Raw genomic sequence first — 25229 nt, forward strand, 5'->3', positions numbered from 1 at the left:
ATAGCAGCAACACAAAGGACAATGGCCCTTTCCTCACAAGTAGGCCTCCAACCAAACATTCAAAAATCAATACTGATACCTGTACAGCACCTAGAATTTATTGGGGCCTACCTCAATGTAGAGGCCAAAACCTCATTGCCAACTGTAACAGGGTGGCACTCACCTCTCGCAAGCACCCCCCTTGGCAGAGTGCGTGTGCCCACCCTTTCTATATGCCTTGCAGTGAGTCTTCAGCAACTGAGCCCTCCAGCCAAGTCACACATAGTCTGTATTTGAAATAAAAAGCAAACCCCTTCCGGTGTACAAGTCCAACAGGGGCCTCTCTCAGTGCCCTCTGTAACATCTCTTTACCTGCAGCCCTATCCTTGGGCTTGCTCTTCAATCAGTCCAGCAGGGCTTATCATAGTACTCTGGTTCAAACGGTCTCTCAGCCCCTTCTCAAATTGTCCCTGCTCTGGCATAGAACTGTGCCCCAAGGCTCCCTCCCTGGAGACAACGTTTTCGCCCTCTTGGGGCCCTTCTGGACCCAGCTCTCCTGCTGGGCCACTAAAAGAATTCAGTTCCCCCTTCTGGGGTGCATCAAAAGTCCAGGCCACTTCCCCAATGGCTAATGGTGGTGGCAGGGGGAACATGCGGGCCCACCCACTACTCCAAATCCCAGCCTAGGGACCTTATAGATAGCAGCCATCCACTGCATTCCTTTAAATAAACTGCATCACTGCTACAATTCCCTGGGCCACTTTCCCTGGCCCCAGCACATTCTTCACCATTATCTCAGGGCCTTGTCCTGGTTGAGTCCCAGCAGCCAGCCCAGAACGCCGTCTTGCTCCCCTCCCCCATCTCTGCTAGCACTGCTCTGTTCAAGGTCCTGTAGTTCCCTCAGCCAGCCAGGCATACCACCCACACTCCTCCAACTCCAGGAACTGAACTCACTCTGACCCTGCAGCTCTTTTTATACTAGCCTGCTGGGCCCTGATTGGCTGCTCCCTGCAGCCCCTTCTGTTTGGCTGCGTCCCACACAGCCATTCTAGGCAGTTTGGAGGACTCTCTCCACTGCCCTTTTCAGGGTGGGGGGAGATGTGGCAGGACCGTGAGGCCTCCAACAGGAGGCCTCAGGGCCTAGTCCCCCCCGTCACACTAACTCACAGATTTACCCCCCCCAATCAATTTGATCTCTACAGTGCAAACCAGCCCACAGGTATCAGCCAGAACATGCTTACAACTAGGACATATGGCAGTGACCACCTTTGTTGTAAGACATGCCAGACTACATATGCGCTGCCTTCACGAGTGGCTCAGGACAGTATACAGTACGCACAGACACAATTTGAACAAGTGTCTTTCAATGACAGTCACAGTCAAAAGCTTACTAGACTGGTGGACAAAGCCCCACAAAGTATGTTTGTCACAGAACCACCTCTGTCACTAATACTGACAACAGACACGTCTCTGTTGGGTTGAGGAGCACGTTTGCAAAATTACAGAGTACACGTCAACTTCAGAGTCAACTTTATACATCACCCTACTGCAACTCCAAGAAGTCCGGAATGCATGTTCACAATTTTTATCACTGGTCAGAAACAAGGACATAAGGATAATGACCGACAACATTGCTTCCATATTTTACATAAACCGTCAAGGGGGAGCAAAGTCATAATCTTTGTGTGTTGAAGCCCTGAAATTATGAAATTGATGCATTCACCACAACATCAACATCTCAGTGACTTACCTACCGGGCGATTACAACACCACAGTATACACACTAAGCAAAAAATTCTCACAGGAACACGAGTGGGAGATAGATACTATGATCCTATACAAGCTATTCAGATGTTGGGGATTCCCAAGTACAGACCTTTTTGCCACACCCGAGAACATCAAATGCCCACATTTCTGTTCAAGAGCAGGACTGAGCTACTGTTCTCTGGGGGTTGCCTTCCTCATCAAATGGGACACACATCTGCTGTACGCCTTTCCACCGATCCCCTTAATACCCAAAGTAATATGCAAAATAAAAGAGGAACAAGCCAGAGTCATCTTAATAACCCCAACATGGTTCAGACAAACATGGGTCCCTTATCTTGTACGGATGACAGTATGCCCACCAGTCATTCTTCACCCTGTTTCACATCCCCTGTCTCAGGATGCAGGCCAGACTCGCCACCCAAACCTAGGGATCCTCCACCTGAAGGCATGGCTCCTGCATGGTTCCAGAATACTGAGATGACCTGTTCTGAAGACATAAAGGAGATACTATTAAATAGCAGAGAAGATTGACTATGCGGTCTACTTACCTGCACAAATGGAAGAGATTCCACATTTGGTGCGCCAGCAGACACACGTTGGCTATCACTTCACCCTTGCCACTGATACTGGACTATATCTAGGGCCCTACCAAATTCACGGTCTATTTTGGTCAATTTCATGGTCATAGGGTTTTTAAAATAATAAATGTCATGATTTCAGGTATTTAAATCTGAAATATCACAGTGTTGTAATTGTAGGGATCCTGACCCAAAAAGGAGTTGGGGGGGGGTTGCAAGGATATTGTAAGGGGGAGTTGTGGTACTGCTACCCTTACTTCTGCGCTGCTGCTGGCGGCGGCACTGCCTTCAGTGGGCAGCTGAAGAGCGGCAGCTGCTGGCTGGGATTCCAGCTCTAAAGGCAGAGCCACCAGCAGCAGCAGTGCAGAAGTAAGGGTGGCACGGTATGGAATTGCCACCCTTCTGCAATGCTGCTGGTGGGGCGCTGCCTTCAGAGCTTGGGGCCCGTGAACAGCCACCGCTCTCTGGCTACCCAGCTCTGAAGACAGCGCAGAAGTAAGGGTGGCAATACTGCAATCTCCCTAAAATAACCTTGCAACCCCCTTGTAATTCCCTTTTGGGTCAGGACCCCCAATTTGAGAAACACTGGTCTCCTCGTGAAATCTATATAGTATAGGGTAAAAGCACACAAAAGACCAGATTTCCTGGGGGGCGACCAGATTTCACAGTCCATGACACATTTTTCAGGGCCGTAAATTTGGTAGGGCCCTAACTATATCCTAGGACTAAAAAAATCAGGACTATCCTCAAGTTCAATTAGAGTTCATCTCACTGCTGTTATGGCTTTCCACCGCAAGATTAGCGGACATTCAGTATTTACCCAGCCTGTAACAAAACGGTTCCTCACAAGTGTTTGGAATCTCTACCCTTGACAAGATCCCACTCCACCTTGGGACCTTAATCTGGTGCTACGATGCCTTACTGTTTGAGCCCATGGCAACCTGCTCACTCATACATCTATCTATGAAGATAACCTTTCTCATAGCTGTCACATCCACTTGAAGAGTGGGGGAAATAGTGGCTCTCATGATGTACCCGCTATATACAATTTTCTTCAAAGATAAAGATATATTATGATCACATGCAAAGTTCCTACCTAAAATACCTTCCTCATTCCACTTGAATCAGGCTATTTACCTCCCATCATTCTTCCCCAAGCCACATGGGAATAAAAAGGAGTCCATGCTCCACATGTTAGACTTATATGCCAAAATTATTCCCTTCTGAAAGATCAAAAGGTTCAGCTATATCTAAACAAAGGCTTTCAAAATGGATTTCCAGTTGCATTCACCTCTGCTATAGTCAATATGATTTGCAAACCCTCCCCCTGCCCAGGAACTCGAACACACTCCACGAGATCAATTTCCACCTCTATAGCCTTCCTGAACAATGTACCAATTACAGAAATGTGTAAAGCAGCCACTTGGGCATCAGCCCATACATTCACAGAGCACTATGCAATTGTGCAGGACTCGACATCGGATGCTCTCTTATGACTGACTGTCTTATCATTGCTCACGAATCCAACTCCAAAACCCCATCCTTCCAATGAGGGGCACAGCTCTCCAGTCACCTAAAGTGGAGCACCCATATGGGACACTACTTGAAGAAGAAAGGGGTATTCACCCTGTGCAGTAACTGAGTTCTTCAAGATGTGTCCCCCTATGGGTGTTCCACTATTCACCCTCCTCCCCATTACTTCGGAGTTCAGACATGGACTATGCGGTAGAGAAGAAACTGAAGGTGGTTTGGCTGCAGAGTGCTATATAATCTCCAAAAGCAGCGCGAGATGGGGAAGTGCGTGTGCGGTCCAAATGGGCACTGCTACTGAAAATCTCCGATCACAGGCGCAGAGAAGCAGACTCACATAAAGTGGAGCACCGACAGGGACACACATCTCAAAGAACCTCAGTTACTGCACAGGGTGAGTAACCCTCTCTTCTGATCTGGGGAATTTTCAGACTGTTGTGCTGAGCTACATGGGTACAAATTTCTTTTCATACTATGTGTTTAAGTAACATTCTATCTAGGAAGATCTCTGAAATACTCTACTTTATCATATGCCTAATTTAAAACACCTGTTTTTGAGCAGTTTTTTGTTTGTTGTTTTGTTTTAGCAAACTAGAATGAGTGATTTGCACTGTCTGAATTTAGACACTTGGATTTGGTCTGGAAGGTAAGTTTGGCCATGTGCCACTTAGTTATACATAACAGATTGGAACTATTTAACAGTAGGTTTTAATGCTATTATAGTAGCTTTTCTGGGAAGAGAATGGGAGTTTTTGAACTATTTCAACAGCTGTTACATTATTATTTCAATTTAATTTAATTTGTAGTGGTTACTAAACTGTTCTCTGTTGTGCTCCAAGGACCACTGATGCTATCAGGCAAATTTTTAGCACTGCTTTTAGTGATTTAGTTGCCTCATTTTCAGATATGGGCAAATTACCACAGATTATACTGAAATTTTACTTTCATATGTCTTTTTAACATTACAGTCTCTATAGGTCTTATGTTATGTAGATAAGACTCTTCTTTATAGTCTAGATTGGGGAAAGGTTTTAATGTATATCATATCGAGACAAACATTTAAGAACACCCCCAAAGAGGAGAATTTACAAGGGAAGAATCTTTCATAAATATTTACTTTTTGATAAAGTTTGTCAAATTATTTTTTTGCTTCCTATTATTACGCTTGGTAGGGAGCATTTATGATAGAACCCACTAGAGAAGAGGAGTCACTGTTTATATATTGATTTTCATGTAGCTGTTTTAGACAAATAGGAACTGACGTTTGATGGCCATTGTGTCTGTTCTTCCCTACGTTGCCTAACTGTCATTTCATGCAAGGCAGGGGAATATAGTGTCTTCGAGTGTGTGTCCATGTGGATCCCACTCTAAGTGCACGTGTCTTTTGCACAAGATCAGAATCTTTGAACAACAGTGTCCTTTGGGCCACTCCTGCACCTGCATGGTCTTGCTCCCCTCACCACCATCCAATGTAGAGCGGCCATGATCACCCCCTCAGTTCCTTGTTGTCCATTGCAGCGAGACAAAACAACCAGTGTCTGCTGCTACCACTTAGTGGAAATTTCTTCTCCTTTGATATTTGTCATCTAGTTAGTCAGTTAGGGTTAATTTCCCAGTCAAATCATCTTTTTTCTTTAATTTTTTTTTAAACATTTAATTTTTCTCTGGTGCTTTGCACCACTATTGTAACCTACAGTGGCAGATTCTAAGCCTTTGGGCTTCTTGTGATGGACTCATTCCTCTTACAGTCAGCCATAACCACTACCTTTTTGTCTTAACAAGAACTGGGTGCCAGACCACTGTTCAGTTTGCCATTCTTTTTTTTACCAGAACAAGGAAATCCAAGGACACTTGGTTAAAGTTGTATCTTCTTGAGATCTCAGTGAGAGAAATTTCAGACCTTGAAAAAAGGGTATTAACATCTAAAATGGGATCGGTCACTTCTAAGTCACAGCTAGGCAGTGCCCCTATTAGCTGGCATGCAATACTTAACTTCCAAAGAAAAAAGGGGGTCTTTGTCCTATCCTATATCTGAGAAGAGTGAACAAATATATACACCGTCTAAGATTCAGAATGGTAACATTCTCCATCATCCCTTTTTTTTTTTTTTTTTTTAAATGGAGATATCCCATCTCCTAGAACTGGAAGGGACCTTGAAAGATCATCGAGTCCAGCCCCCTGCCTTCACTAGCAGGACCAAGTACAGATTTTGCCCCAGATCCCTAAGTGGCCCCCTCAAGGATTGAACTCACAACCCTGGGTTTAGCAGGCCAATGCTCAAACCACTGAGCTATCCCTCCCCCCTTCTCTTCAGGCTGAAGACTGGTTTGTGGCTCTTGATCTTCAAGACATGTACTTCCATACTGCAATCCATCCAGCCCACAGGAATTATCTTTGATATACAGTAGAGCCCAGTCATTACCAATATAAGATTGTACTATTCAGCCTGTCCACAACATCGAGAGTCTTCACAAAATGCCTAGCTGTTGTGGTGGCCCATCTGAGGAGACATGCCATTCACGTCTATCCATATCTAGACAATTGGCTGATCAAAGGCAAGTCTCATCAGGAAGTTGTCACAGCCCTGAACTATGTCTTTCACTTCTTCAGATAGCTGGGCCTCGTGATGAATTACAAAAAATCCTCCCTCAACCCATTATGGACAGTAGAGTTTACAGAAGCCTTAATCAAATCCATATTTACAAAAGCATACTGTCATAGGGGGACTGGCCCCTTTAAGAGGCAGCAGGCCCATCCACCTGTGCCTGGTAAATTGCCTTCTAATGGGACTGAAGAGAAGACACCAGTCATATATAAAGGGTCAGGCAGCAATCGGGAAGGGGGAGACAAGAAGGGGCAGTTTGGATTTGGTGGAAGGTCCCAAGAGAGAGCAAGCTGCTGGAATTCTTCCAGAGAGCAATAGTGGAGAGTTGTTGCAGGAAGAGAGTTGGTAAAAGCACAGAGCCAGGACAGCAGCAGAGGAAGTTTGCCCACTGACCTCTTTTGAACCAACGGAGAAGGAATATCCAGGTAAACAATCATATGGGCTGGTGTTCCAGACAAGTAACAGGGAGCTGGGAAGAACCCAGGATAACCTAAGAGCTTAAGAGTCGAGAAAGCTCAGAATCAGGACAGCAGTGGAGGGAAGTTTGCCGGCTGACATCTTTGAGCTTGTCTCCTTCAGGGAGAAGGAAGTCCAAGAGAATAATTTTGATCTGTAGGAGAACCCAGGAAGGACTAAGAACATAAGCCCAGTGTGGGCAGACCTTGGTTACTTTTGCATTTTTGCTAAACGCAAGGCAGGCAGACTCTCTGTTTATTTTGCACTTTTCATTTGGGCTTCGAGTTTGGCTAGGGTACACCTGCAAGAAATTTTGGTACCCGCCAATCTGATTAAAAAAGGGAGACTGAAGAAGAGATTGGCTTTTGTATTATGATGATGGACTATACGTTGGGGGGTTATTTTGAAGCATTTATGTTAATAAATTAGCCCATAGTAAAGGCATTATTGAACAAAAACCTGAAGATGGAGTTTATGAAGCCCTGTATGTTGGAGCACTGAGGCTGTGGCACCTCTAGCCAGAGGGGACACTCCAGGAGGACCTGCCTTGTTACACATACCTTTCTGAGTACAGATTTCACCCTCACTAGATGACCACCAGCATCAAAATGAATCCACCAACCACAATAAGAACCTGCCTCAGACTCCTAAATCACATGTCAGTATGCATGTATGTGACACCAGTAGCCAAACTTAATCTACATGCAATACAAGATTGGCTAAGGTTCGTGTTTCACTCTTTGGATCATCAAATGAGCGTGCACATTGTGATTCCCACTCACATTCTGTCATTGAATTGTTGGTCCGACCCAAGAATGCTCAGAATGGAGTCCCCTTCTCTACACTGCCTCCTTAAAAGACACTGATACAGATCCATCAGGAACAGGTTGGGGCATACCCCTGGACCGTCTCCAAATACAAGGAATTTGGGTTCAAAAGAACATGATCCTACACATAAATATTCTAGAATTACAAGCGATCAGATTAATTTGCACAGCATTCCTACCTGTTTTAAAGAATTCTGCTATGCAGGATCTCACGGACAACACATCTGAAATGTTTTATGTAAATAAGCAAGTAGGTGCCCACTCACCACCCCTTTGCCAGCACAGAATCAAGTTGTGGACATGGTGTCAAAAACATGGGATAACCCCAATAAATCTCCATCTCACAGGAGCCAACAATGATTTAGCAGACTTTGTAAGTAGACAATCTGTCATCAACCCTGAATAGTATCATGCCAATATCCGAGATGCCAACCCTTCCTAATTTTTCATAATCCTCCTGATTTTTATATGTAATTACAAAATTACTAATTCAGGCTTAAATCTACTATTTTGCAAGCACACACACATTATACACATACACACAAATATCTGTTTGTCACTTTCAACCACTCAATTCCGACAAACACAGCAAATAGCGCCTCGGCCACAGGGAGCATTTTTCTCCACCATCTCTATGGCATATGCACAGAGTAAACAGTGAGGTTCTGATGGGAGGCAAGCTGTGGCGATTTTGAATGTGTTGGGGTGCTGGTGGATTCACTGTCCAGACCACAGGCTGCATATTGCGTTCTGACTACCCCATGTGGACCCTGATGGACTATGTTAATACACTGTAGGTGTGACAGATAAGGCAATTCCTGCCATATCCATTAGAGACCTTATTGAATTAAGTTTAAGTAGCTTTGGGGGGTCCACTGTATTAAATGAATAGCTTATATACATTATTGTGAGCTGGGATTGTATGTAACATTTCTAGGGGGAGGTGAATGCAAATTTTCTTCCTCTGGTTATGCAGAATCTCAGCCTTTTGAAGCTACTCCCGGAGGGGAGGACCACTGTCTACTAATTATCTGTTTCCGGAATCTGAAGACCAAAGGCCCAAAGCTATTCATGGGGATGCTTGTTCTGAGCTAAGGCTGTTATGAACTTGTAACCACAGGGAAACCCCTTTGTGGAGTTTGAAGGACAGACTCCTACAAGAGCTCTTGTTGGAGTTGGGGGTGATCTCTGGTAAGCTTTTTAGCATGTTTGTAGGTTCTTTTATTGCTTTAATATGGTTTCTCTGTAATGCTTTCACTTTAAGAATAATGTGCTGGCTTATAAAGAGCTGTTTGGTAACTTATAACTGCTAGCAATTATCCTAGATTCAGGCTTAAATCTAGAAAATAAAGCACAGACTGGCCTGGTTGGTCAATCTGGCTTGCTGGAGCTATCACAATGTACCCGGGGAACTGTGCAGCCTGGAAAAACCCTGGTCGGGAGGGAGAGAGGTGCAGGTGTCTGTCAAAGAGAAGTGATGGCTGAGGAGCCAGGAGCCTAGAGTGGGTGCCTTCAGGGGACCATAGAAGGGGAATACAGGTGCAGTTGCCCTGAACTATGATGCTAAGTATGTAGAGTGCACCAGCAGGGTCTACACAGGATAGGTGTAGCTCAACATGCAGCTTGGGCAGTGAATCCAGCGCCCCAGACCTCACTGACAGTTGCCACGGCTTGCCGTCTGTTAGACCCTCACTGCGCAGTCTGTGGGGAAGGAGAAGCCAGAGGCGCAAATGAAGGCAGCAGTGGAGGTGGAGAGAGGGAATGCAACAGAAGAGGTAGAAGAGAAGGAGGATCATCCTGGGAAGGACATCCAGGCCTGGGACTGACCAAGCCCTAAACTTCATAGGAGGGCAGCTTTCCTAGGGCCAATCCTCCCCTTCTTCCTCTTTGGGGGATGGGGCTCAAGGACACAATGAGGGTGGGGCCCAGGGGCTAAGATCCCTCTAAGCTGCGCAGCTGTGAAGCAGGCTGTAAGGGGCGCGCAGCAGGCTATAAAGGGCCACGCAGCCACAGGGGCCTGGAGAGGAGAGAGGTAGGGCATGGGCGGGGCATGGGGAGAGGAGCAAGTTGGGGCTTGCAGGGCTGCTGCGGGCCCCTCCCCCAGAGCACTGTGCTGCCAGCGGGGAGGGAGAGAGGGGAGGGGCCCGTCTCCCAGAGCTCCGTGCTGCTGGTGGGGAGAGGCCAGGGGCCCTTCCCCCGGAGCTCCATGCTGCCAGCGGGGAGAAGGCTGCGGGGAGTCCTCTGGCCCCGGCCCTGGGGCAGCTTGCACCCCAAACTCCTCATCCCCGGCCCCAACCCAGAGCCCACACCCCAACCCCCTGACCCAGCCCAGAGCCCCCTCCCGCACTCTGAACTCCTCATCCCCGCCCCCACCCCAGAGCCTTCACCCCCAGCTGGAGCCCTCACCCCCTGCATCCCAACCCTCTGCCCCAAGCCTCAGCCCCCTTTCACACTCCAAACCCCTCATCCCCAGCCCCACCCCAGAGCCCACACCCCCAGCCCAGAGCCCGCTCTCCAACCCTCTGCCCCAGCCCTGAGCCCCCTCCCACTCTCCGAACCCCTTGGCCAAACCCCTGCCACACATCACCTCTATATTGGTGCACATAACAAAATTCATTCTGCACATGCACTTAAAAAATTAGAGGGAACACTGCCCAAGGGTCCAACTCTGTCCCTTCTTGGTTTCTCCACAGGGAGAGGAGAGGATGAGGAGAGAGAGAGCGGTTCCAGTTTCTGAGAAGAGAGGGAAAGGGGGAGGGAGAGGTCCAAGCAACCTCCCTAATGTCCCAAAAAGTCTCCGAGCAAGGTTGGCCAAATCTCAGTGTGACTCTTCCACCTCCTCCAGAAAAAGCTTGGATTGGCAGGGAGTTGGTGCCAGCGCATGCGATGGCACGGGTTTGTCTAATCCTTCCCCCGCACCAAGTGCAGAGGTTAGAAACCCCATACAATTGACTCTGGTTCCATCCTCCAGGTGTGCATTGAGTCCGGTGCTGACAAGAGAGATGCTGGCACTGACTGGTTTCCATGTCGGCCGTGTACCAGGCAGCTACAGATCTTCTCTGTCTGTCCTGTTGATTGAATGAGCTGCTGAAGCCTTGGGTCTGTTGGCATTGCACCCCAATGTTCCCCTTCCACAGGAAGCAGGGCCAGTATCAGGATCAGTACAAGGGACCTCTGTACTGGGAATCTCGTCGGCACCGCAAATGCTTCGGTGGCAGCTTTCTGTGCCCTTAACATCGGTATAGCCAGACACTCTGGTACTGCTTTCTGGTACTGCTGTTGACTTTGGGACTGACACTGCTTCCGGCATTAGCATACTTGGTACCAACGGTACAGCTTCCCTTGGCAGCACCGCTTCCTGCCTCGTTCTGGGCAAAGAAAGAGTCAGACCAGTTACTCCCTCCCTCTGGTCTCGCTCTGTCTTTATCTCCTGGATCCCGAGATTCCTCAGCATCTGAGTTGGGGTTGTTATCCTCCCACTCTCAAATGCTTGACCAGCATCAGGGACCACTGGTGGACCATTACCAAGATTGGCGCTCATCTCCTGGTCAGGATGGAGGCCCCTGACCCGGTGCCTACTGGTCACCAATGCCTAATCCATGTCAGGCCTCCATAGAATCTGTCGGATGCTCCCACTCTTCATCTCGCTCGAAGGTCAGATTGCCAACCAGGTCTGCAGTGGTGACCACAGGCACCGGCGGTCCTTCTGTCCGCACTGGAACAGTATCTTGCTTTCGCTCAGTTAAGGGCCTCGTCTTTGTCTCCAGACAGTTCTGTGCTGCCTGGCTCATCCTTCCCTTCGGTACCAGATAAATTTAAGATGTACCAAGACCTCCTGCAGTGTGTAGCTTGCTTCCCTCAGTATCCCAGTGGTGTTCTCTTGCACAAATTAGTGGATATCCTGCAGCCATCTGCCCCTGGGAGAGTCACCCTCCCTATCAGTGATGTGCTCCTTGAACTGACTACAGCCCTGTGGAGCACACTGGCTTCGGTACTGCCTGCAGCTGAGGTGCAGATCTAGAGAGAAAGTTCTTACTCACGTTGGCACCACGCTGCTTTTGCTCAAGCACCTGGGTCTCAGCCTAAACACTGGGAAGTCAACCTTGGCTCCCAGTCAAAAAATCGAGTTCAGTCGGACCCTGTTAGATTCCACAACATTGAAAGCATTTCTGCTGACTGACCGTTTTCAGACTATTGCCTCAGTCTGCAGTCTCAGCTTTCCATGGCAGTTCAGATGTGTCTGAGGCTCTTGGGCCACATGTCTACTTGCATGCAGGTGGTGCAGTTTGCAAGGTTGTGCCTTCTCCCCCCTTCAAATGTGGCTCAAGATGATTTACCATCCTACTCTTCACCCTCTAGACAGACTGGTTCATCTGTCTCCTCTGAACTCCTTGCAGCAGTGAATGCATCCAGAGAACATTTGGCAACATGTTTCCTTTGTCTGGTCCTCCCCAACCAGGTCAATTGTTACTGATGCCTCCCTGATGGGATGGGGGGCACACTTGGGGTCACTGAAAGTGTAGGGACTGTGGTAGGAGCAGGAGGCCTTACTCCATATCAATATGCTGGAGCTTCAGGCCATCTACAATGAATGTCACACTTTTCAGGACCATATCAGAGACTCAGTGGTTCACATACTTACCAACAATACCACCGTGATGTATTATGTGAACGAACAAAGGGAAGCACACTCCAGATTGCTCTGCCTAGAAACAATCAGGCTTTGGCAGTTCTGCATTGAGGAAACCATTATTCTGATAGCTATTCACTTATCCAAGGTTCATAATCATCTCATGGCCCATCTCAGCGGGTATTTTTCCCTGAGTCACAAATGGTCCCTGAAGACAAGTGTCCTCTGGGTCACCTTCACAGCTTGGGGCATCCCAACGATCGACCTGTTTGTTACAAGGGACAACAGGAAATGTCGTCTGTTCTGCTGTCGAGGGGGCGTCAGTCCAGGCTCTCTATCCAAGGCTTTCCACCTCAGCTGGCAGTGGGCTCTCCTCTATGCCTATCCGCTGGTCCCAATCATCCCTCAGGTCATCCTTGGATCCTTGCACTCACTCCTTGTATCTCACAGTATGGCTGCTGCATGGCTGAATGAGGAGGAAGAACTGTGTTCAGTGACTGTCCAACAAGTCCTCCTTAACAATAGAAAACCCTCCACCAGGATGTCCCTATTCAACTCAATGAAAGTGATTTTTGGTGTGGTCATTAGCCCATGGAATCCAACCAACACTGGTCTCTATCCAGGACATTTTGGAGTATCTGCTGCACCTTCAGGTGTTGGTGCTTGTGTTTAGTTCACTGGAAGTGTATTTGGCAGCATTATCGGCACTTCATCTCCCCATTCCAGGAAGATCAATCTTCTCCAGTGCCATGGTAGCAAGATTCTTAAAAGGGCTCCTTCATCTACATCCCCCAGACTGAGAGCTTGTTCCCATGTGGGGCTTTAACTCAGTCCTAATGGTCTGAATGGAACCTCCATTCAAGCCCCTGGCATTTGTCCCTTTCCGCTTTTGTGTCAGAAAACTGCATTCCGCAAGGAGAGCGTGTGAGTTGCAGGCTCTGATGGCAGAGCCTCCTTATACACAATTCTCCAGAGACAAAGTGACCTTACAACGGCATCCAAAATTTTTGTCTAAAGTGGTTTCTCAGTTTCATTTGAACCAGGTGGTACCTGTGTTCTTTCCTAAGCCGCATTCATCTCCAGAGGAACGGTATCTCTGTACCTTAGAAGTCAGGCGATGACTGGACAGGACTAAACTGTTTTATGCTTTGCCTCGTTTGTTTGTGTCATATGCAGATCGCATGAAGGGTCAAACAGTCTTTTCACAGACAGTCTCCAAATGGATAACATCCTGCATCAAGACTGCATATGAAATAGCTCTGGCTAAGCTCCCTCAGTGAGTGCGAGCTCTTTGTACGAGGGTGCAAGCAACGTCCATAGCATTCCTCAGTGACATTTCCATATTGGACATTTGCAGGGCTGCTACGTAGTCATTGATACATACATTCACAAACCATTATGCCATAACTGCATATTCCAGGGTGGATGCACCCTTTGATGGAGTGGTCCTGCAGGCCTTGTTTAAGCAGGCGCCAAGCCCTGTGTCCTGGGGGAGTTACTGCTTGTGAGTCACCTAAATAGAATACACATCTGCATCTACTCGAAGAAGAAGAAATGGTTATTTACTTTAACTGGTTCTTCGAGATGTGATGCAGACGAGTATTCCACAACCCACCCTCCGTCCCCTCAGCACACGTGTATTCCACGACCCCACCCTCCGTCCCCTCTGCATCAGAGTCTCGTTCCTGGGTGTTCAGTGCGAATGAACTGAGGGAGGGTTGGGGAAGCAGCACCTCATGTAACTAGGTGAGGGGCTATGGCCACCAGGCATGAGTGCCACCTCTCTATGGATACTGCTAGGCAAATTTCTCCGGCTCTGGTGTGCTGGGTGTGCACACATCTAAGTGGAATACATGTCTGCATCACAAATTGAAGAACCACAGTTCCAGTAAATAACCGTTTCTTCTCTGAAATGTTGTCATCTGGGGGATCACACGACCTGCCCTCCGTCCCCACTTTTTTTTAGTGAGGAAACTGAGGGATAGTTGCGGCCACTCTGCCATTTATGCCCTAGGGTGGGGAAGTATGAGGATATGCACAGCACAACGGACACTGCTATTCAGCGATTCCTATCTCACATGCATGAGGCATATGCACATCTAGAATCAGATCTACATGGACAACATGTTGAAGAACACGATTAATATAAAGTAAGTAACTGGGTTTTTTTTCAATAAGTATCACAGAACTTGTTCTGTGATTCTCTCAGGTCTCACAAGCTAAGCATCAAGTTCTTGGGAGAGTCCCCAGAAGCACCTAGCTGTTGCAGGAAATAGTTAAAAGGGCTCAGATGATGTGTAAAGTGGCTCAGAAGGTGGCACTCTTCACCCAAAGTCTGTATGCACCTGTGTCCTGCCATTCTGTTAGAGAGCACTGTGTCTGTGGAAGTGTGGTATCTTGAGGATAAGAAGTAAAGCCAATCTCCCAGCCATTTGTAGTCATTAAAGATCTATTTCTTTTCTCATATCCTGGTTACATTTTAGCTTGAGCAACTGCAATCTATCTACTTAAATACTCTATTCAGTTTCAATTGGACACATTATTCTTCACTTCCCATCCTAAAGTTGTTCTTGCGTGTTAAATAATCACTTCAGTGGTTTAAAAAAGCTGTCCCTGTGTTTCGTACATAAGTTTAAGATTTGTAAAATATCTTGGGGGATGAAAACATGCTATATAAGTGTAAGATCATTATCATAAGGGCTATTTTCAAAGAGCAGTTATAAGAAATTTCTTGTTTCAGTTTTGAACACCTGTGTTATTGAGTGCAGCTGAGGTTTGCTCTGATTACACTGTAGCCTGTTTAATCAGGACAGAGCCCCTTCTTATTCTAGAAAATGATGAGCTGCGAATCCAGTTCAGTTTAAGCATTCTTCTTAACTTGTTCTCTTCTTATTTTTTGTTTTACCAAGAATTCATATTAGTGGAGAGAAACCAAAAGATCGATCATGGCACACTTTGACTCCTATAGCAGATGATAAACTTTTCCTATTTGGTGGACTGAGTTCAGATAATGTTCCTCTAAGTAAGTAATTCAAAAGATACAGAGTCCATCGTACATTTTAGTGCTAACCATGATGTTATATACATTCAACTTCATCATGAAGATGTTTGGTCCAGATCTTGTTATATGACTCTCACTCTATGTGAATATTTATTCAGACACTTTTTATTATTGTTGTTTTATATAGCACTGTTGATGGACATAGCACAGTACAATGAGTATATGTGTTGAACAAATCGTCTCTTCACCAAACAGCTTACCATCTGATAAAATAAGAGCTAGAGTCTCACTCATGCCAGTCTAAATCAGGAATAACTCCATCAAGACAATAAAATTGCACCAGTGCAAAACTAGTAACAAAATATAATTCCAACACAATATGTGAATAAACATAACATTAATCACATTCTGCTCCAATCTGATCTACAAAACCTTCAAGTAAAAAGTGAGAGAACCTGCAACAAAGCTCTTTTTCTAATAAAGGTAGCCTGTATAACTGATAAAATGCACAGTTGGTGGTAATGGTGGAGTTTCAGGTTTCACAAATATTCAGGGCCAGATTTTCAAAGGTGCCTTGACCTATCATCTGAATGTATTTAATGTGTGTGCACATATAATGTACACATATACAAAATACATAGTTAAATGGCTGATTACTTGATTTACTTATGCAAATGGAAGGGCATATCAAATGTCCCGCAGGGATCAGTACTGGGTCCAGTTCTATTCAGTATCTTCATCAATGATTTAGATAATAACATATAGAGAGTACACATGAAGTTTGTAGATGATACCAAGCTGGGAAGCGTTGCAAGTGCTTTGGAGGGTAGGATTAAAATTCAAAATGATCTGGACAAAGTGGAGAAATGGTCTGAAGTAAATAGGATGAGATTCAAGAAGGACAAATGCAAAGTACTCCACATAAGGAGGAACAATCAGTTGCACACATGCAAAATGGAAAATGACTGTGCCTAGGAAGGGGTACTGTGGAAAGAGATCTGGGGGTCATAGTGGTTCACAAGTGAAATATGAGTCAACAGTGTAACACTGTTGCAAATAAAAGCGAACATCATTCTGGGATGTATTAGCAGGAGTGTTGTAAGCAAGACGCAAGAAGTAATTCTTCTGCTCTACTTGGCACTGATTAGGCCTGAACTGGAGTATTGTGTCCAGTTCTGGGCGCTACATTTCAGGAAAGATGTGGACAAATTGGAGAAAGTCCAGAGAAGAGCAACAAAAATGATTAAAGGTCTAGAAAACATGACATATGAGGGAAGATTGGAAAAAAATGGGTTTGTTTAGTCTGGAGAAGAGAAGACTAAAAGGGGACATAACAGTTTTCACGTACATAAACGGTTGTTACAAGGAGGGAGAAACATTGTTCTTGTTAACCTCTGAGGATAGGACAAGAAGCAATGGGCTTAAATTGCAGCAAGGGTGGTTTAGGTTGGATATTAGGAAAAACTTCCTAACTGTCAGGCTAGTTAAGCACAGGAATAAATTGCCTAGGGAAGTTGTGGATTCTCCATCATCAGAGATTTTTAAGAGCAGGTTGGACAAACACCTGTCAGGGATGGTCTAGAATCTAGATTCTAGATCGGGGTGGGCAAACTGCCGGATCTGGCCCCTCAGGGCTTTGGATCCGGCCCGTGGGATTGCCACTCTCAGAAGCAGCCGGCACCACGTCCCTGCGGCCCCCGGGTGTGGGGACAGAGGGCTCTGTGCATTGCCTTTGCCTCCAGGCACCGCCACCCACAGCTCCCATTGGCCGGGAACGGGGAACCGTGGCTAATGGGAGCTTCGGGAGAGGTACCTGGAGGCGTGGCAAGAGCACGCACGCAGAGCCCTCCACCCTCCCTCCCACAGGGTCCGCAGCGCTTCCTGGAGCGGCGCGGGGCCGGGGCCAGGGCAGGCATGCAGGGAGCCTGCCCTGGCCCCGGTGCGTGCCACTGCCACCCCGGAGCCGCTTTAGATAAGCGGCACCAGGCCAGAGCCCGAACCCCTCCTGCACCCTGCCCCCCAACTCCCTGCCCTATGCCCCCTGCCTGTACCTCGCATCCCTCCTGCACCCCAACTCCCTGCCCTGAGCCCCCTCGTACACCCTGTACCCCAACCCCCTGCCCTGAGCCCCCTCCTATACTCCAACCCCCTGCCCTGAGCCCCCTCCCGCAGTCCGCACCCCTCCTGCACCCCTGCTGTGAGCCCCCTCCTGCACTCCGCATCCCTCCTACACCCCAACCCCCTGCCCTGAGCCCCCTCCCGCAGTCCACACCCCTTCTGTTCCCCTGCCCTGAGCCCCCTCCTGCACTCCTTACCCCTTCTGTACCCCAACCCCCTTCCCTGAGCCCCCTCATACACTCCGCACCCCTTCTCTGCCCCAATCCCTTGCCCTGAGCCCCTTCCTGCACACCACACCTCCTCCCACACCCCATACTCCCCCCCAACCCCCTGCCCCAGACCTACATACGGTTTCCCCACCCAGATGTGGCCCTCGGCTCAAAAAGTTTGCCCACCCCTGCTCTAGATAGTACTTAGTCCTGCCATGATTAAAGGGGATTGGACTAGATGACCTCTTGAGGTCCCTTCCAGTCTTACGATTCTATGATTTGCACAGACAAATTCTGGATCTGACACTGCACTCTTTTATTCAGACAACGCTCCCATTCATTTTAAGAGTTTTGCCTGGATAATGATTTGGACTGTAAGATTGCGTCTTCTGTCTTTTACAGATATGAGTGATTGTCCATGTAATCACTTTTTAGCAACCATTTTTAAAAAGTCTGTCACTTAACATCTATTTTGCATTAATCAAATAATCAAAAAATTACTACTGTCCTTGCAAATTAAGGAATTTTATTTGTATTAAGGTATAAGATCATTTATATATTTAATTATGGAAATCATGGTTGTAGTCAGTGTTACTCTTGCTGTTGCTGCATGAAAATATCTACTATGCAAAATAAAGTCCTTAATTCCTTCTTCATTGTCTGGCACCTTGGAGATCAAGCAAAAAGGAGACTTGAAAGAAGGAGGAAGAGAAAAAAAGAAAGAAAGAAAATGAGATAAAGAAAGTGAGGGAATATTGTGGGAATACTTTAAGATTTGTAGAGTCCCTGGGACACAGCAGTCTTCATTCTGATGAATATAGTCCTGTCATTTCAAAATAGTCTCTGATTTGACTTGTATATTTCATATTGTGTTTTTAACTCCAGATTTCAGTGTAGTTAACTTTTTCTTTTGTGACAGAAAAGAACTCACAAGTTAAGTCATGAAGACTCTGAAATTATAGTAGTTAATTCATTAACATGGTAGCCATTCTTTTTATGTTAGACATTTTAGACTGTAGAGCTCTTTGTACAAAACAAAAGGTAGTATCTTATTCACCAAGAAAGAATTCTAAGATACATATTTTCCTTATTTGCAGGTGATGGTTGGATTCATAGTGTCACAACAAATGGATGGAAACAACTTACCCACTTACCTAAGAGTAGGCCTAGGTATAAAAAAATAAGACAGCATTTGCTGAAATTTTTGAATATTTTGAAATATGATTAATTAAGGCATTAAATCAGAACACTTGCCTTTAAAATAATGTATTAAAATATTTTACAAAATGAGCTCAATATAATTGAACAGTTTGCTTTATATAAGTAGTTTTATTCTTTTTCATTATTAGGCATAGTCTTTTTTATTTTCAAGATTTATTATTTAAAATGCTTGCTGGCACTGAAAGGGGTGCAGACTAAATTCACTTGATGTTTTACTTCCAAATAAGTAGATATAAGAAATATGTAAAAGTAAAATGTGCAACACCTTTACTAATTAACATTAGAAGTATTTAATAATATACAACTACAGGAACCATGAAAGTTCATTATTTTTAGAAGAGACAGAACCAGGGAAATGATGTTGCACTCTTTTAGGATTCAAAGGACGTTTAAATAATAGTTCTTTCTGTTTTTTTTCCTGAACAGAAATAGCTTAATGACACTTACTGTTTTGTATAAATTAATTTAATACATAACAACAGTGATTGGGTTTAAATTGCAGTATTTTGAAAGACTATAATTTTTTTAGTAGACTTAATTACTGACCAAAAAGGGCCCAGTTCAAACATCCAGTGTCTACATATTTTAGATTTGCACAAGTATACTTTTTTCAGAGCTTGTGTAGAACAAAAACATAATTTAATTTTATGGCACTAAGAGCAAAGGAAATGTGTGATTCTTTCTATGTCTGACTGAAGGAAGTAAGTCTCATGTTCTGAACATGGACGTTATACAGATAGTGCCATTGAAAATGGGTACTTACTGCATCAGGGTACACTTTTTACCAACATTAGCAGCATTCCCTATATTTAGAATCCAAAATACTGTAAATACCTAGGTAAATTTAATTACTGCAGGTGGTACATAACCAGTTTTTAAAAGGATTTTATATGTTCACCGGGGTGTTTCCAGGTTTCTTCCTGAATTATTTACCACCGCACTATATCTGCTATATTTAGTTTAATTATAATAGGATTGTTATACCAGATCTGTTTGAAATTTAGGAAAACACCTTAAAGCACAAGTATTAATAATCATACTTAGCTTTCGACATCACTTTCCATCTATAGATCTCAAAGTGAGATCTATAGGCAAGAAGGTGAGTATCATTATCCATGTTTTACTGATGAGGAAACTGAGGCACAGAGAGATGGAGTGACTTGTCCTGGGTAACATAACAAGTCAGTAGCAGAGTCAGAATTAAAACAGTTGTCCTCTGACTACCAGTACAGTCCCCTCTCTACATTACCTCACATAAAGTAACTGCTGGGCCACACTGCCTCCCATAGAGTAATCAAGCTGTGGATGAGTGTCCAGTGTGAGAACAGATGGGCAGGCCAAAGGGCTACAGCACAGTTACCGTTCCAGACTGTAGGTTAGAATAGTATCTGTGGCCCCTGTGCACAGGTTCTTGGCCAGTAGATCTATATGGGACTGATGCAGAACTTGTTGAAATCAAAGGAAGTTTTTCTGTTGACTTCAATGGGCTTTGCATCAGGCCATATAAACACAGATCTACTGGCCTCTAATCTGGCCCACTCTGGAAACCCCCTTACATGCTGCCCTTTTTGGAGTTGGTTCAGAGCACATTTTTATTTCTGTATCTGTGCCCTATCTCCTCATATATGCATAGGGTTATTTCACGGCCTTCAGAACACAGGTGGCTTTATGCAGGCCTTCTGCAGTGGGATGAATTTGAGAACAGGGTCTTAAAATTAGGGTTGCCAACTCTGACTGAAGCTATTCCAGGAGATTTTTTTTCCCAACATGACATAATGTCATTTTCTTAAAATATCCTGTTAAAATCTCCTGCATTGCTTTCAATAGTCATCAGGAGATGGATGCCGTTTCCAGGTGACTCCAGGCCAATCCTGGAGGTTGGCAACCGTGTGCTTAAAATGTGTTGGCAAAAAAATGTATACATGTATATATCCCTATATAAATATATAGTTTATATCACATGCATAAGTGCATTAATGTATTTTCTTGAGTTTTCTACAAAACTTTTTTATTTATGACAATCCCCCAAAATCATTTATGTAAGAGAGTGTTTTTCTGTTTCCAGTTATGCATAATAAACTGTCACTCTGATTATAGACTTACAGTATTGAATTAACCTTGTGTGTCTTGCTGGAAAAGTGTTTTGTTTTTGTTTTTTAATTGCACCTAGGCTAAGACTTTGCATGCCAAGTTTCTTTCCAGCATGAATTTTTTGTTTGTTATAAACTCCCAGTGTTTAACTAAAGGATAAACTATGTCATCGCTATAATTCTAGGTAGAGAGTCTGTGTAAAAAGGCTACATTAATTCAGCTTATGTACTATGTAAATAACATGCTTTATTAGAATGTTTAGGTGATAAGTTAGAGCAGCTGTGAGAGGACATAAACTCTATCAGTCTATAGAAAAAAGCATCAGGTTTCAAGCTAGAATGTCAAGAAAGTCAAGGCAGGAAAGGCTTTCCAGTGTTCTTCGATGATCAAGTCCAGGCCAGAGTTTTCCTAATGCAGATAGGACAGAGACAGATCTATCTACAGGTATGAGGAAGAGAAAAGGTGGGATAGTTTAGTGTAAGGAGAACAGTGAATAATTGCTGAAATGAATGACGTAAGAAAATGTGAGTGAATTTAGTTTTGCATGAAAATTCCATTTATGCATACTTTTTAGTAGTTAAAACATAACAGAAGGGGCCAAATTCTACATTGACTTACACCCAATGCTATCCTGTTTACCTGAGTGGGATTACACTTGGCACAAGACAGTGCAGAATTCGGTCAGTTAATTCTAATAAATAATAACAATAATTAAATGCAGTACAGTGAAAACTTACTTATATGAATCGTTGATAAAATAATAAGTTTATAAGAATGAGGCAGAAAAAGGATGGATGGGAACTGACAGAGAAGAACCTGTGTTCTAAGACTCAATCCTAAAGTTCAGGAATAAGAGTCAACACAAAAAAGCTCACAATCCCAATTTGCTAGTACTTGTTAATTAAAAAATAAAAGTGGAAAACTGATATAAAAATAAAATACTTATTATATGTAAACATTTACCAAGATACTTATGAGTTTTCCATTGTAGTGTTCTGTGTAAAATAATGATAGGTAAGCCAGTATATATATGTATGTGTGTGTGTGTATATAAATATATATATATATATAAATTTATATATATATATATAAAATAAAAAACTATACTACAGATCAGCCAGACAGCCACATTAATATGTCGGTCTGTAAGTTCTCTTAAGGTAAAATGGCTACTCATATTGCTTTCCATTACTTTTTAATCCTCTCATACAAGTATCGAAGTGAATAATTTGATCTTTCAGGCATGGTTCCTGAGTGTTGAAGCCTCCTGAAATATTTTTTATACAATAAGAGTTTAATAAAATTTCTCTTGGTAAGTAGTGTAAGACCAGCAAGAATTCAATTTGTCTGTTCGTAAGTAATGGATTCATAGCATTTATAAAACTGACTGCTCCATTTAACCAAAGTTATCATGTCATTATTCAATTTTCTTTTCAAATGAATCTTTTGAGATATGAGAAATGAGGGGGAAATCATGTGATGTGGATGAGGTTATAGTCATTCAGGTAAAGGTTCTGCTTCCCTGAATCCTATATTAAAACATTTAAAATTAGCTAATTTAGATTTGTTTATCTGATAATATGCAAATAAACCATTATATTATTATTATTTATTTATTATTAAGCTATTCATTTTATTTATAATTTTGTTTGTAGGTTGTGGCACACAGCCTGTCTTGGCACAGAAGGAGAAGTGATGATCTTTGGTGGGAGCAAAGATGACTTGCATTTCTTGGACACAGTCAGTAAATTTAATAATGAAGTCTTAGTATAATTTAATTAAAAAAACATTAATTCAGCATTATTGCTGAGAATTTAAATGCATGAAGATCAGGACATTCAAGGCCAACTGTTCAGCTGGTATAAATCAGTATAATGTCTTTGACTTAGATTCCTAGATTCTGTGGCCAAAAGGGATCATTGTGACCATCTAGTCTGACCCCCTGTATAGCACAGGCCATAACTTCCCCAAAATAATTCATAGAGCAAAATAATTCGTAGAGCAGATCTTTTAGAAAAATCTTGATTTTAAAAATTGTAAGGGATGGAGAATCCACCACAACCCTTGGTAAATTATTCCAATGGTTAATTACTCGTACCATTAAAAGTATATGCCTTATTTCCAGTCTGAATTTCTCTAACTTAGACTTTGAGCCATTGCCTCCTGTTATACCTTTTTCTGCTAGATTAAAGAGCCCTTTTGTAAGTACCTACATGGGAAACAAATATTTACTTGGACTATAATCAAGTCACCCCTTAACTTTCTCTTTGATAAGCTAAATAGATTGAGCTCCTTAAGTCTGTCATTATAAAGCATGTTTTCTAATCGTTTAATCATTCTTGTGACTCCCCTCTTCAGTGGAGCAATTTTGATTTAAACTATAAAGTTTTGGTTCCTACAAGAACTACAATTCATCATCATTCATGGATTGTTTGGTATTACTATATAGTGTGTTAATTTTTGTGCCTTAATGCCTATAACCAGAGCATAGCACCTGGCCCAATTAGTGGGACTGGGTGCTTTGTAGATGTGCAGGGGAAAAGCCAGAGAGGCACACTCCTTACCCCAACCCTCCAAATGCATGGAACAACTCTGCTGAGCCTGCTTCAGCCACTGACACTAAAGCATCTGCATAGCTACAGATCACCCACTCCCTATGCTGCTATATAGGGGCATCTGTAGATCTGAGTTCCACGCAGTTTCTCTCCCCATAGAAGTCCTACCTCACATCGGGCTGGAAGGCCATCAAAGCTCTTCTGTTGTGCAGAGACCAGAGGTGGGTCCCTGAAGGTGCCAAATGGCACATACTCCATTGATCCACAGTACAACATATATTCTGCCATCACTGTTGTCCAGGGCTGTGAAGATGCCACTAGGGTCTGCCCATTACCTAAACCCCTTCTTACCACTTTCCCACATCTTTCCAATTCAAAAATTCACCTCCCAGCCCCACAAGGCAGTTCTCAGGGGCACTTGATGCTGTAAAGATGTGGCTCTTCAATGTTGCTGAGAGGGGAGGTTGAAGAAGACATGTCCCCAAAGTCCTGCCTCTGTAGGCATGTAGGTGGGGGCTCAGAAGTATTCATTTAGCTATTTTTAATCTTGATAATTGTTAATCTAAATATTCATAGACTTTAATTATATTTATGGTAATACATTTTATATCATCCTGTTGAAACAAATATAAAGGTATTCCTGGGATAACTTTTAAATTAACAGTTAATCTTGATCATCCTCCTGATTGTTGCTGTTCTTCTTCATTAGGGTCACTGCAGTGATTTATTGATTTTTCAAACTCAACCTTACTCACTTCTCAGGTGAGTTTAGATTATATAGTGCCACAAAGAGTCTAGCACAGATAATTACGGTACTACTTTTTATAACTGAATAGTTTTTTTTAACATAAGGCACTTTGAACTATTCTTACCTGGATCAGTAGGTAAGAAACAAAATTATTAATCTAGTTAATGATGCTGTGTAAATATGTTTCAAAACAGTTTTAAAGCATTGGTATTATTATGGAATGGACTATACATAAATTATATATATTTTTAATTTAACATTTTTTGTAAAAGTTTGTTTGCTGTTTCATGTGTTTTATCTTTTGGTTATAAGACCTTAGTTAATTCTGACATTCTTTTTAGATTGTGCCTTGACTGCATTGGTAAAAATGCCAGCCTTTTAAAGAATCAAATATCCTGGTTACCATCCAAAATTTTGCCACAAGTGTTGAAAAAAATAACCTTTTGGGCTGCAGCTAACCATCGGCAAGAGAAAAAAGCTGAAATTGAAAGACAAGAGCAAATAAATGTCACCTGAACAAGGACAAAAAAGATATTGACCACTATATGTATTTATAGTGTACAGCAAAGATTTTTGTTAGCGATTGTTTACTAGCAGTACACATAAGGTATTTGGTAGGCTGAGTTTCTACAAAAAAAGCCTTTTTGTTTCCTGAGGTATTGAAAAGAGTGAAAACTAAATATTCTATGTTGTAATAACACCACTTGAGGTTGCAGAAATTAACTTCTGCTCTTATGGTCTTGGTAAGCGACTTCATAAAAAGTACTCTTTTGGAAAGTAACAGAAGACACAGAACTTTTTCAGATGCATAAAAATTTCTCTTTCTGATCTAAAATCTTATTTCCAGTTTTGTCACATCAGCACTTGCTGATGAAGACAAAATGAGTTTGACACAGTATCCCTGTTCATTTAAC

General features: G+C 43.6%; 1 protein-coding gene across 1 annotated transcript in view; it reads left to right on the top strand.

The window, feature by feature from the left end:
- Positions 1 to 24831, top strand: part of KLHDC1 (kelch domain containing 1) — a 62598-nt gene extending 37767 nt beyond the window's left edge. Inside the window, exons 8-13 of the mRNA XM_065404141.1 lie at positions 4442 to 4500; positions 15282 to 15394; positions 18798 to 18870; positions 22668 to 22752; positions 24277 to 24329; positions 24657 to 24831. Coding sequence (XP_065260213.1) covers positions 4442 to 4500; positions 15282 to 15394; positions 18798 to 18870; positions 22668 to 22752; positions 24277 to 24329; positions 24657 to 24831 — 558 coding nt within the window. The remainder of the gene's footprint in view (positions 1 to 4441; positions 4501 to 15281; positions 15395 to 18797; positions 18871 to 22667; positions 22753 to 24276; positions 24330 to 24656) is intronic.
- Positions 24832 to 25229: the final 398 nt, after the last annotated feature.

Source organism: Emys orbicularis, chromosome 4, assembly GCF_028017835.1.
Source record: "Emys orbicularis isolate rEmyOrb1 chromosome 4, rEmyOrb1.hap1, whole genome shotgun sequence".
NCBI lineage: Eukaryota > Metazoa > Chordata > Testudines > Emydidae > Emys > Emys orbicularis.